This window comes from Doryrhamphus excisus, chromosome 4 (genome assembly GCF_030265055.1).
Source record: "Doryrhamphus excisus isolate RoL2022-K1 chromosome 4, RoL_Dexc_1.0, whole genome shotgun sequence".
NCBI classification, from domain to species: domain Eukaryota; kingdom Metazoa; phylum Chordata; class Actinopteri; order Syngnathiformes; family Syngnathidae; genus Doryrhamphus; species Doryrhamphus excisus.
The window spans coordinates 380907-393539 of record NC_080469.1 but is presented as its reverse complement, the minus strand read 5'-3'; the positions used below and the strand labels follow the sequence as shown (position 1 = coordinate 393539).

Here is a 12633-nt window from a genome sequence, read left to right as displayed (position 1 = left end):
GATTGTATCAAAGGCTTTTGTCAGATCCATGAATACTGCGGCTGCACACGTCCTCTGATCTATAGCGTTAGTGATTTCCTCCGTAAATTTGATCAGTGTCATGGAGGTAGAAATGTTAGCTCTGTAATAGTTATCCTCCCTATCCGTGTGGAAGTGGTCAGTTTTTGACTATTTAAGTATATCCATACTGACTTTCTGATAGCAATTTGTTCGCATTAATAAATGTATCCAGCCTATTGTTGAATAGCTTCTCAATCATTTTGGAGAATTGTGGTAGTAAGGAGACGGGCCCGTAGTTTGTAAATTGGTGTTTGCCACCACTTTTAAAAATTGGAACAACCGTAGCTGTTTTCATTTCTTGGGGAAATGTTCTGGGATGAAAAGATAAATGACTGACGTATTGACCAATATTCTCCGTTTAAAGGCTCGTATGCAGTTTGAAATGTGAAAAGACTGCATTTGCTTTGCAAATGTAAATATGTGTCTGTGATGTGTGCGACACATACTGATGTTAGGGCTTTGAAACGTCATGTGATCGCTCTCTGCCATCAAGCGAGGGCTCAGGCTGGTCACCATCCGGTCGATACTCCTGACCACATCCATGGGGCCATTGACCACCTAGAAGACATGCAGCATTGGCACATCAGCAACCTTCATGGACTCGTCTGCCCTGCTAACGAGGTGCATGAAAGCGTTCAAAGACACTTTAGAGACAAAACCACTGGGACTTTGACAATGACACAAAAAAGGAAGGATGGCCTTTCTGTTGGTTGATAAACGAGATGTGCCTATTTCTTTGACAAATTGCATAAATAAATGTTTTCACCAGTTGGCATGTTCTCCCCGTGCATGCGTGGGTTTTCTCCGGGTACTCCGGTTTCCTCCCACATTCCAAAAACATGCTAGGTTAATTAGCCACTCCAAATTGTCTGAATGTATGAATTGAGTGTGAATGGTTGTTTGTCTATATGTGCCCTGGGATTGGCTGGCCACCAGTCCAGGGTGTACCCCGCCTCTCGCCCCAAGACAGCTGGGATAGGCTCCAGCACGCCCCGCGACCCTCGACAGGAACTAATATCAGGGGTTAGAGATCCTTGGGCCTGTTGTGAGATCATTCAAACCTGCAATAAAAGCCTGTTGTTCTGGCAAGTTTGGTGCTTGCGTGTCTCACCTAATATTACAGTAACATTACTGACACCTAGTGACCAGTCTAGAATACTACATATCATCACAACATTTATATTTGTCTTTTACTCCATTTAGCCGTTTCTGTGCTTGAAAATGATTCATTTAGGCAAAATAAGTCCAATTAGCTTACATAACAGTATAATCTACAGTGGAATCTCGGTTAGCGTCCGCCCTGGTTAGCATAGTTTTCAGTGAACATAAAAAAATGTACAGAAAATTTAGCCTCAATTTGTGTTGTTTTTTTTTTTATTAGCATACAATACGGCGCACGTTTTGTCATGTTATTAATACACTGTGTAAGTCCAACTGTTGTCTTGTTGTCATTTTTTATCACAAACATCCAAAATAGCAACCAGAACTGGAAAAATGTGCGGAACTAAAATATAAATGGAAATGGAAAATAAAAGGGATAAATCAACATTTAAGGTTAAGTTTACGTTCTGTCAGTTACAATAAAAAATTCTATATTTCACACACAGTTAAGAATGCTTATTTATTCATTTGCAAAGTGAATCATCTGTTTAAAAATGTAAATCGTTTGAGAGTTCCAATTTTTATTGACATCGTTTTCCTCCATTTGTGCTAAATTGAAATGTAAATGAAATGTTGTGAGTTGTGGAAAGCGGATGAAAGAACGGTTAAGAAGATAAGATCTTTTGTCCTCTGCTGAAGCTGTGAAGATAAGTGGCCCCTCTAACTCTTGTTTTGTTTGTATTGATTTTGACATAACCACAAATTAGCTTTTGCAAAAACATGGGAGCGATAATGATGAAGTTAACAAAAGTACAACACATAAACAGATTGATTTTTTCCAAAAAATGGCCACTTAAATATCCAGCGTATTTCACAGTTTGGCGTATCTTGCTATGGTTTGGTATGGACCCCGGAAGAAAAAGTTTGGAGACCCCCGTGACATCCTCATGCAAGAAGAACTAAAGATGGAAGCATGGACTTACTCGCTAGTCATAATGAAATGTTCTATTGTTGATTTTGAAACCCATCCTTTTAAAACACAACGTCCGTATGAAGTAGACTTTGTTTGGAGGGGCCGGGGCAGCACGGCGAGGAGGGGGTTGGAGGAAGAGCATTTTCTAAGAGATGCTCATCCATTGAGTGTGGGCCGAGGCGACCTTGGAGTGCTGAGAGCCCGGAGAGGGACGGGAGGCGAGCGGTAATGCAAACATAACACTTGCCATGAGGCGCCCTCCATATACAATCATATACTGAAATCAACAAAAAAAAGCTGCCACGCATGCGTGTGTGAACAAGATGACGATCCTCCTCTGTTTAGAATCCTGCATCAAACAAAAGCTGAGTTTCTGTGTGCAGTCTTTGTCGTTTCCAACGAAGAAAGGAAAAAATGTTTCATTTGAATATGTTTTAAGCAGCTTGATAAAGCAGTTGATGGCCTGTTCACCTGTCCCTGACCCTCACACTACAGCAGCCCATCAACCTATGAATGAAAGCATATTGCCCTCTAGTGGTTACACATGGAAATGCAGGAATTGACTGCTGGCCACCAAAAGCTCAATGATTTGCAGTCTGAAAAAATGTCTGGGATAAGGTCATTTAAAAATGTTCTTCATCTAAACGAGGGACGGTGAGAAGCTTCCAAAACGAAGATACTGTATGAATAAATAACTGATTGGGTGTCAGGGTGTATATATGTTTTTTCTCACGGATGAATGGTCACAGTGGCAGTTGGGGAAAATCTACATCCTGCTCGCCACATAAAAAGCTACAAAGAGAGCCAAGTGTGCAGCAAGGCAAAGAGGAGATAAGAAGGTGCAAAGCAGTCAGCGTCTGCTACCTCTTTGATGGCTTGCCACTTGAAGGCATTGTCCTGGCTGATGACGCTGTCCGCCACGCTGATGAAGTGCTGGCTGAGCTCCTGGACGCTCTCCTCGCTGTGGTTGGCGCCGTCGGCCGGCTGGAGGGGGACGTCAGCGGCCAGGGACAGCAGCTGGATGAGAGAAACCATGTCCTCTGGCTGCAGTCCTTCCTGCCTTGTGCCCTGCAGGGCCTGGACAGACACGTCCAACAGGGCTGAGGCTTCACCGAGGCTGCTCAGCCCGGATGGCTGCTGCCCGAGTACTGCCTGGGAGTGGAAAGAACACTGCGGTCATTTATGCTTTATATAGTGGCATGCATATAGTGGCATGCAAAAAACATTATGTGTCATGAACGAGTCATTGAAAGCTCATAGTTTACCCGACTGGGGACACACGGGTATTAGTCTCCCTTAACTCATGCACTTACTCACGCTTAGTTACATGAAAAAAAGCAAGGCGACTAACGTCCACGGAAGTAATTGTGTAAATGTGTTCGTCAACATCAGCTCCTTCCCTCAAATCAACTTCCTGCCAAAATGCATCACAACGAACGATGCACGTCCTCAACGCACCACGCTTCTATCACTTATGCGTGCTCGACAAAGACTCAAGTTGAACTGACTCAGTGGTGCTCTACGAAGACTAAAGCTTCACTGACTCATGGGTGCTTGAAAAAGACTCGGCTTTCACTGACTCAGGAGTTGACGCAAACTCGAGTTTTATTGACTCGTGGAAAATCTCAAGTTTCACTCGCTACTGGGTTTGACGTAAACTTGAGATTCATTACGTTTCAGTGACTCACAGGTTGATGAAAACTTGAGTTTTACTGACTCACCAGTCCTTGACAAAGGCTCCAGTTTCACTAACTCGCGGGGTTGACGCAACAAAAGTTTCACTGACTCACGTATGCTCGAAGAAGACTCGGGTTTCAAAGACTCACAAGTTGCCAAAGACTGAAAGTTTCCCAAACCTTTTGAATTGAGTTGGGTTCCAAAGTGAGTTGGAGTAATGAAAAAGTACATTTTTCTTCATGGTTTAATCGGTTAACTAAAAATACTCTAAAATATTACATCGTCCAAGAAGGATATCCCCCATGTCTGCAGAAAAGAAGAATTGTGAATGCCTTAAGATGTCTGGGTTGTCTACCTGGCTATTGTTGGAGAGTTTCATCAGATGATTCATGAATGCAGTGGGCTGAGAGCTCTGGGAATCGCTGATCTGCTTCATCTTCAGGTAACGCTCTGGGCCAAAAAACACGGGAACAACATTAAAACTGCATTATCAGGACAATGTGTGGTATTAAAGATATTTTTATTTCATCTTTGTCTCAAGTATTCCAACCATGCTGGCCATCATCTTTCAAACATGTCTGACCACTTTGCCCAAATGACAAAATAAATAAATGAAATACAGTGGGACCTTGGTTAGCATCATTAATTCCAACCTAAATGGACTTTAACCAAATACATTTTCCCATACCAAATAATGCAAATCCAAATGTTAGCAGAAAACACATTTTTATAGTTTTACAATTATAGTTTAACATGCATAAAACAATTCAACCAATTGAAATAGTTAATCACGATTAATTGCATTTTTCCATAGTTAACTCAGAATTAATCACAGATAGCTATATGTATGCATAAAGGGACATTTTGGAAATATCGGACATTATTTTATATATATATAAGATAATAAAGTACTTACTCCACACGCAATACTTTTTCCCGTTTCCCATTTCCTTTCACCTCATATTTGGTCCCAAATACTTCTACGATGTGGGAATGCATACAGGTAAGATCTGATGACCTTATTGAGTGCACACACACAAGCACTCTTATTTTATCTTATTATGTCTACTATATTTGGCAATATGGGTGTAAAGGTGACTATAGGGATGTTATTTCATGTCCAGAAGGCTCTAATAATGGTTAAAAGAATGTACTTAGAAGGTCAAAAACAGGTTTCTGACCTTTCTCTAACTACAAAGCTGCACTAAATGAGGGATTCCTGTCCTGGCAAATTGGTGGTTCATGGTTCATTACCAGGCCAGTTTACCTGTGAAATTGTCATCTGATAAGACAAAGACTTACCTCTGCTACTCATGCAGATGAAGGGAAGTGGTTCAGAGCAGTCTGTCAGCCTCATCAGAAGGTGTTGGTCTGACTGGCTCTGCAGCGTAATGCAGCCTTGCAGTTCCATCTGCTGGTGCTTTGCTGATCACAAACAGTCAGACGGAAAAAAAATGAATTTCCAACAAAAAGTGTTGAAAAATGGAGGATAATCAGTGACAGGAGGAAGTAGTATTGAACTGTATTCACTAATGAAGGTCATTGCAAACACCAGGACAAACTTCCCATTCTGGATATCATGCAGGATACTCAGTTAAAGGGGCAACCTTTCTGACCTATAAACAAAGTTAGTACGTTGTATTCTCGTGCTAAACTATGTCAAAGTTTCAGATATTGAGGTTTGCATCCTTGGAAGTGAGCCGTGTAAGACGTTTGGGATGGCTCTGAAAGCTCTGAGTTTTTTCCAACACGGACTTTCTGATGTCCGGGTATAAGCTGTAAGTTCATTCATTCATTCATTTTCTACCGCTTATCCTCACGTGGGTCGCGAGGGTGCTGGAGCCTATCCCAGCTGTCTTCCCGCGAGAGGCAAGGTAAGCTGCAAGTTAAGTTTGTCAAATATTTTACATGTTAGAACGGACTTTGACCAACCCAAAGAGGCAAACATCGGGCAGAAGTGGCTGGAGTGTCCGATTCCTGATCCCTGACCAGCAAGAGACAAACGTAGGACTGTTTTGTGAACATGGGCGAAGCTGGACTAGGAACCAAACTGTTGCTGAAGCCTGATGCCTTTCAACGTTACTTGGTCATGTTGAAGAGTCAGAAGCGCAATCTGTAAGTAACAATTGGTGCTAACTGTGTTTAGTATTTTGCGTAAGTAAGCGGTTGTCTGTGTAGCATTACAGAGTGTGCATACAGGAAGTGTCTTTTTAATAGTCTTTTCCACCACAATCCATGAATCAACCTGAGCTTTTTAACATGTAAAGTGTAATGACCACATTTCCACGACCGATGCCACGATCGTCTGCATTCATAAACGTGGACCTTTTAAGTAGCGGTCCATTCATTTATTATCAACTCCTATACCAACAAAATTAAAAAGCGGGGTATGGCAGTAGCCCGGAAGTCCTCAGGAGCGCTTAGGAATGTGACCAGTCACAGCGGAGTGGGCATGCCCACAGTCGTGCTAAGGGTGGAATAAATAAAAATAGATGAAGGCCCCCCATAATGGGCCCGAGCTAGGAATACTAGGGGAGTGGCAAGCCTTTTTTTACCTACTGAATTTCATTTGTTGTTACGCTAACAGGATCAACTCTTGTGTGTTGAGACAAGTGAGGTGCCAAAGAAAACTGCAAACTAGCAGGGAGGTTTGGAGGGAGAGCGAGACATCTTTATGCAATGCAATTAGCATACGTAACTGGCCATCAATGCCCATCAATGCCCATAAAAGGGCATGAGATTGCAGGTCATGTGGGGATGTAGATTTCAAAATGCTCAAAGCAAAAGGTAAATGAATTGGCATGCGGCAGGTGAAAAGAAAAAAAAAACTTAGTAGTCCAGAGGTGGAGATACTGCTGCAGGAAATCTGCCACAGGAAAAATATTCCATTTAGTAGCTTTACTGCCGGCTACACCAACACCAACACCAACACCAACACCAACACCAACACCAACACCAACAAAAAGCCAGCATGGGAGGCTGGCACACTTGCAGTGAACGCTGAATCAACAGCAGGACAAACAACAGAGAGGGGGAAAAGAAATGGTTTGACCTCAAATGTGACTCCCGCCAAGCAAAAAATGACGGGTGACTCAACAGATCAGCAGACACCCAAAATTTGAATGACTTGGACCAGCCCATTGGGGCCATCATCGGGCAAATGGCAGTGGAAAAAAAAATCAGTATTACAGTTTTCTCCATGGCTGCACGGTGGTCGAGTGGTTAGTGCACAGCAAGGAGACCCGAGTTCAATCCCACTCTTGGCCATCTCTGTGTGGAGTTTTCTCCAGGTACTCGGGTTTCCTCCCCCATTCCAAAAACATGCTAGGTTAATTGGCCACAGGTATGAATGTGAGTGTGAATGGTTGTTTGTCTATATGTGCCCTGTGATTGGCTGGCCACCAGTCCAGGGTGTCCAAGGCAGCTGGGATAGGCTCCAGCACCCCCATGACCCTTGTGAGGGTAAGCAGTAGAAAATGAATGCGTTTTGTCGATTGGTTTGGCTCATTGAACAGAAATGACATTCCCCAAATAACACGGACAAACATCCAAACAACCTCCAAACAGAATTGAATCTGTATTCATTTCATCAAAGCTGGTCTGTTTCAGGAAATGAGCCAAAGAATTTGAGAAGGATCTTTGCATTTTGGTGGCGCTGACTGAAAGGAATGAAAGGAATGAGCTCAGACGCATGGATGAACAGCGATGAGATACAGAATGAGCTTTTGCAAGCGAGCTAAATTGTTGCGCTCCAATCTAAGACTGTTTGAACCAATCATCTTACAGTTTGGGAAATGTCATTTCTGCCTTGGAGGTGGGAAAGGCTACACAAGTGAAAGACCATTTACCATTTAACACGACATACGACATCTTGTACTCTAACAGAGGCAAGGTGATGGCAGAAGAAACATGCTAACTGGGGCGTACGCTGACCAAGGTTCTACTGCATTCAGGTGCATTAAACAATTGATGTGTTCATATGACCTAATATTGGAGTTGATTCAGTTCTAGGTCAAAGGTCCTGATTTGAAATTGGCAATCTCAACAAGGTGTTGACACGTCTCAGACATTTTCAGAACAATTCCTATATTCTGGTTAATCCAGGAATATACTGTACATGGCAGCGTGAATAAAATGTGGCCATACCTGGGCAAAACAGAAGGGCCTGGACTTCCTGGACTGATTGGTGACTGAACACGTGGTCAAGGTTCCAGCTGAAGAGCGTGACCTGACTCATGGCTGAACATCCATTTAAAGCCCGAACGTGGCGGCTTTCCAGGGAAGTATTCCAAACGTTTAAGTCGGTAATATTTCCAAAAAAGGGCTCTGTGAAATTCCCTCCAAACGAGTCCTGGTCCTGACCAAGAATTAGTATCCCATCAGCATGGATATCCCTGGAAGTGTCCGTGCCCAATCCCATGTCCTTTCTTTCCGCATCCACATAGATAGCCCAGAGGCTGCTGCTCCACGTGACACAGACGTGATGCCATGCGCCATCGTTAGCAAAGGATGCTTTATACGGAAGGTGCTTCCCATGAACAATCAGCGCCAGCACGATTCGTCCCTGCAGGTCCTTCTGACCCCGTAGCTGGAACTCGTTGGTAAAGACGGGAGCAGCATAGGAGAAGATGGTGGACACTTCATTCCAGTCTGGGTCCCACTGAACACGAACACACACACTGATCGACGATAAAGCCGGGAAGGACGTGTTGATGCGAGCAAAACCCTCTCTGGAAGTTTTGGGGAAGTTTAGAGCTGAGAACTTCAGATCTAAAAAACAACCCACATTTGAACAAATACTGAATGGTGGTTTTAAATTGCGTCAACTGGTTCGGTATATCTCTCTTACACTGCTTGGAGAGGGGCAAGGGCTTGGGGGGCAGTTGGGAGGTGCTGTTGATCCAAACTGGTGACTGGAGTCGAGCCTGGTGCAGTAAGTCCATGGCCCCCTCGCGCACCTCCAATTGGTCCATGGTGGGAAGTGAGCTGAACTGGCCTCTGCAGGAACTCTCGGCCCTGGAGAAATCTAACGAGTCGTTGACCAGCACCAAGGCCCACTGCGAGGTTAAGTGGACAAACCTGGACTGTCCTGGAGAGGAACACTTTAGGAGTCAGGGGTTGGGTTGAAGGGTTGCCCGGTCGAGTGACGATGACTTACCAGGTGGGTCTCCTAGTCTGTCGGTTCCAACATGGGTTGGCTCACTGTCACTCACAACCTACAGGAAGAGTCAGGAAGTGGGCATTACACTCGTTATTGACCAAGTTTCACAAAGGTAATTAGTTCATACCAGGGGTATAACGGCACACGTATTTGTAATCGGTAGTGCGGGACAGGAAGTGTTTATCGCATCAGGCAGGCGTCAACTTAGTAAACAACAGAGTGCATCCAGACGGGCGTCATGGTGTCATAGTAAGGAGAAGCCAGAGCTTGAATACCATCTTCTGTAATTATTTGGAAATGCATAATTGGATAAAGACAAGTGGATCAGACGAAAGCACCACATCGCAAGAAACAATTAGACACCAGCAATACTACTTTATAGCCAGTTATAACCCACAAGGCATGCGGGGTAACTTCCTGTTGAGGAGCTGCGTGTGCTGGTTTCCCAGCATGCCTTGCCTTTGCCGATGCAGATGTTTTGTTCAGGTAGTTTAGCCTATGCAGTATTGACCTACAATGGACTGGATTTCACAGCTTTAATGCACAAAATGCACCCTTCAATGTATGTATGTATATATTATTTTTTTATTACAATAATCCCGTTTTTAAAAGTTTTCTTATTCATAAATGAAGTATTTTCATGAAGTATTTTCATTTTCACAAAATCTCTTTACGACCTTCTGAATATATTTTTTGAATTTCTATATTTTTTCTAGGGGAGCTAAATGGAGGGCAAACAGGAAGTGACATCAGAGATTTAGAGGTGAGTTTTAGCTTGGCGTGAGTTACAGCCACAACAGTAGCCCATGTTATGGATTACTGTGCCTTTCAAATCCGCAATAAAAGTATATTGTTGCAGTCATCAAGTCTGGTGCTTGTGTGTCTCACCCGACATTACAGTAACATTACCGTCACCTTATGACCAGTGGCGAATGCTGCATATCTTCTTTGAGTGCATCTTCTGAATGCCTGACATTTGACATCATGCTTAAGCATGATTAATGATATATTCAAGCATGAAACAGCATAATTCATTAATGATTCATATATTTTTATTTATTTTATATATATATATATTTTTTTTTTGAGAATCACCTGCTGCAACTTTAACGTTTTCTATGTCCTAAGTGTTTACACAAAACCTTAACAGTTTATTGGTTTGCATGTACTGAAAATAAACCGTACCATGACCTTCAAAATTGAGGTAAGTACATAACAGAGATCACAGTGTGCCGTCACACCCCCAGATAATCCTAATTTTATTATTATCATTATTTAATAAAGCATAGAATAGTAAGGACGCTATTACCACAACAGTAATGAGTATTAGTCCAGCATGCAAGGCCCCAGTCATCTCTAAATCAGTCTAGTGTCCACTTCAAACAAAAACCTTGTCCAATTTAGTCCTGGTCCTGCCACTCGGGGAAGAAAAAACACAACTTTTGCATCAATGTTTCACACAGTGTAAAAAAAGAACTATTCCATTCCACTTCAGACTGGAGGGAAGCCACCAGGATGCTTTCAAAAAATCTGGATTATACAGGTTTCCGAGTCATGGCGTAGGTAAAACTTAAATCCGCGTTTTCCAAACAAAATAGCTGAACGTCACTCTCTAAGTAATCTGGAAACAGAATCCACACGTGTAGGGCATCTGCAGGTAAATCCATCCAGATTCGTCATCAAGTACCTCTGCCTCAACGTCCAACATATCCAGCAGAAGTACCAAGACTGGCGGGCGACCAGCAACCCAAGCGTCTGTGTGAAAGGACCAATCTATTCTGCCTCCTCGTCTGTTCAGATAGCAGTCCCCTCCTTCTCTCCAGCCATCCAGCTTTGTCATGCAAATGCGGTCATGTTTTAAAAGAAGCCTACTTACGCAAGCAGTGTCAAGCATTTGGCCAAGAGAGTTCATCAAGAGCAGCGGGGGAGCGGACATTTTTACCACACGGCTCTTATTTATGCCTTCTATAGGACTCCAAAGTTAATTGGAGCCTCCGTTTTATTGTTGTCACTTCAAGTCAAGAAAACATGCAGAAAGTGGCAAAACTTTAACGTTGTTTTCTTTGAATATTTCTCATGTTTCTCAGATATTCACCATCGTTCATTCTTGTATGCTTCAAAATCCATGGCTTCATTCCATCACGTTTTTAAAATATATATTTTTTTGATGTTTTGTGGTTGCATTTCTATCTATTATCAGTTTTTAAAAATTTATATTTAATCAAATGTTACGTATTTTTGTCAATAATTAAGCATTTTCTAGCATAAAACTGGCTCAATTAAGTAAAATACAAATAGTATAAGACATTTAAAAGACACATTTAAAGACGTGATGATATGTAGTATTCTACACAGGCGGCAGTAATGTTGCTACAATTTTGGGCAAGACACACAAGCAGCAGACCTAATCCTGGAACAAAGGTTTTTATTGCAGGCACAATAATCCCAAACATGGGCTATTGTGGCGGTCAGAACCCACAGCAAGCTAAAACTCAACTCTGAACCTTTCATGTCACCCCCCCCCCCCCCCTTCAACTCCTCGAGCATCATTTCCAGAAACACACACAAGCACAAGTCTTATTTATGTCACCGAACCCGAGGGAGTAGAAGATGGATCCATCCATCCAAACCCTGCAAACTGAGGCCCCAAGATCAGGCGCCTGTCAGGGCAACTTCACACACATCCCATCACATTTCACCCACACATCCCTTTCCTCATCCAACAACTTCACTGGTGAGATGGGGACCACGCCAATTGTGGTCATGCTGGGAACCTCCACTGCCCCTTTTCCCTGTCCCCTGGTGCAAGTGTTGTGTTAATGTTGTAAAAGTAGGCTTATTGGTGCCTATGGAATGCTGAGGTTTTTGGAACGTCCCAGACTCTACTTCCCCATGGAAGATTAGTTTGGAATTTTTTCCCCTCCCCTCTCCTCTTGTGGTTCCCTCTCTTCTCTGTCCTCCATCGCCCAGTCCTCCTGTCCCGTCTACCCCCCGGCTTGTTGTATAGTATGCCGTATGTGTATAAACGGATGATTGTACTATTCCGCTTGTACCTCTGTATAAATTGTGAGTAAAGGCTGATTCTGTGGTTACATCATATTAGCAGTTACTATGGTAACTTAGCTGGGTTTCTCCCCGTCTCCTCACTCATAGAGCGCTCATAGAACACTTTGACGCCTTTGTCATTCAGTCACTCAGTTTAAGGTGAATTATAGCCGAGGCATCAGCACATATTTTTTGCGAGAATATCCTTTTGTTGAGTATCCTCTTCCCGATCCTGATTACATACCACAATTTATTTGAACATTCCATTTTTCCTTACACTCAACTGTCAAAACTCTTGTTGATGGTCTTGTTGCCAATTCCGGTGTTTTTCTTGTCTCTGAGGTATTTTGACGGTCAGAAGACAATCCCAACTCGGGTTTAAGAGCTTAAATGACAGACGACTGCCGTTTTTCTTTCACCCAACAAAGTTGAAGTATAGCAAGTACGTTCTTGTAAAGCGAGCAGCTGGTGAAAAAGGCCAGTGGGGGAGTCAGTCAACTTAGTAGTGAATTAGGCCATAAACGCAGTCAACAGGCTGACATGCATTTCTATCCGCAACCCTGAGCAACATGGTGACACGGTCCTGACACACTTTACAATTTAGGATCATTTCAAA

The 12633-nt window shown here is 43.0% G+C and overlaps 1 protein-coding gene across 2 annotated transcripts in view; it reads right to left on the bottom strand.

The window, feature by feature from the left end:
• The window catches only part of adgrd2 (adhesion G protein-coupled receptor D2), a 34998-nt gene extending 24308 nt beyond the window's left edge, over positions 1–10690 (bottom strand). For both annotated transcript variants that reach the window (XM_058070832.1, XM_058070833.1), the window contains exons 1-8: positions 10282–10690; positions 8970–9027; positions 8661–8900; positions 7958–8581; positions 5114–5236; positions 4167–4261; positions 2999–3286; positions 507–618 (exon numbers count right to left, since the gene is read on the bottom strand). In XM_058070832.1, coding sequence (XP_057926815.1) covers positions 507–618; positions 2999–3286; positions 4167–4261; positions 5114–5236; positions 7958–8581; positions 8661–8900; positions 8970–9027; positions 10282–10326 — 1585 coding nt within the window. In that variant the 5' untranslated portion in view covers positions 10327–10690. The remainder of the gene's footprint in view (positions 1–506; positions 619–2998; positions 3287–4166; positions 4262–5113; positions 5237–7957; positions 8582–8660; positions 8901–8969; positions 9028–10281) is intronic.
• Positions 10691–12633: the final 1943 nt, after the last annotated feature.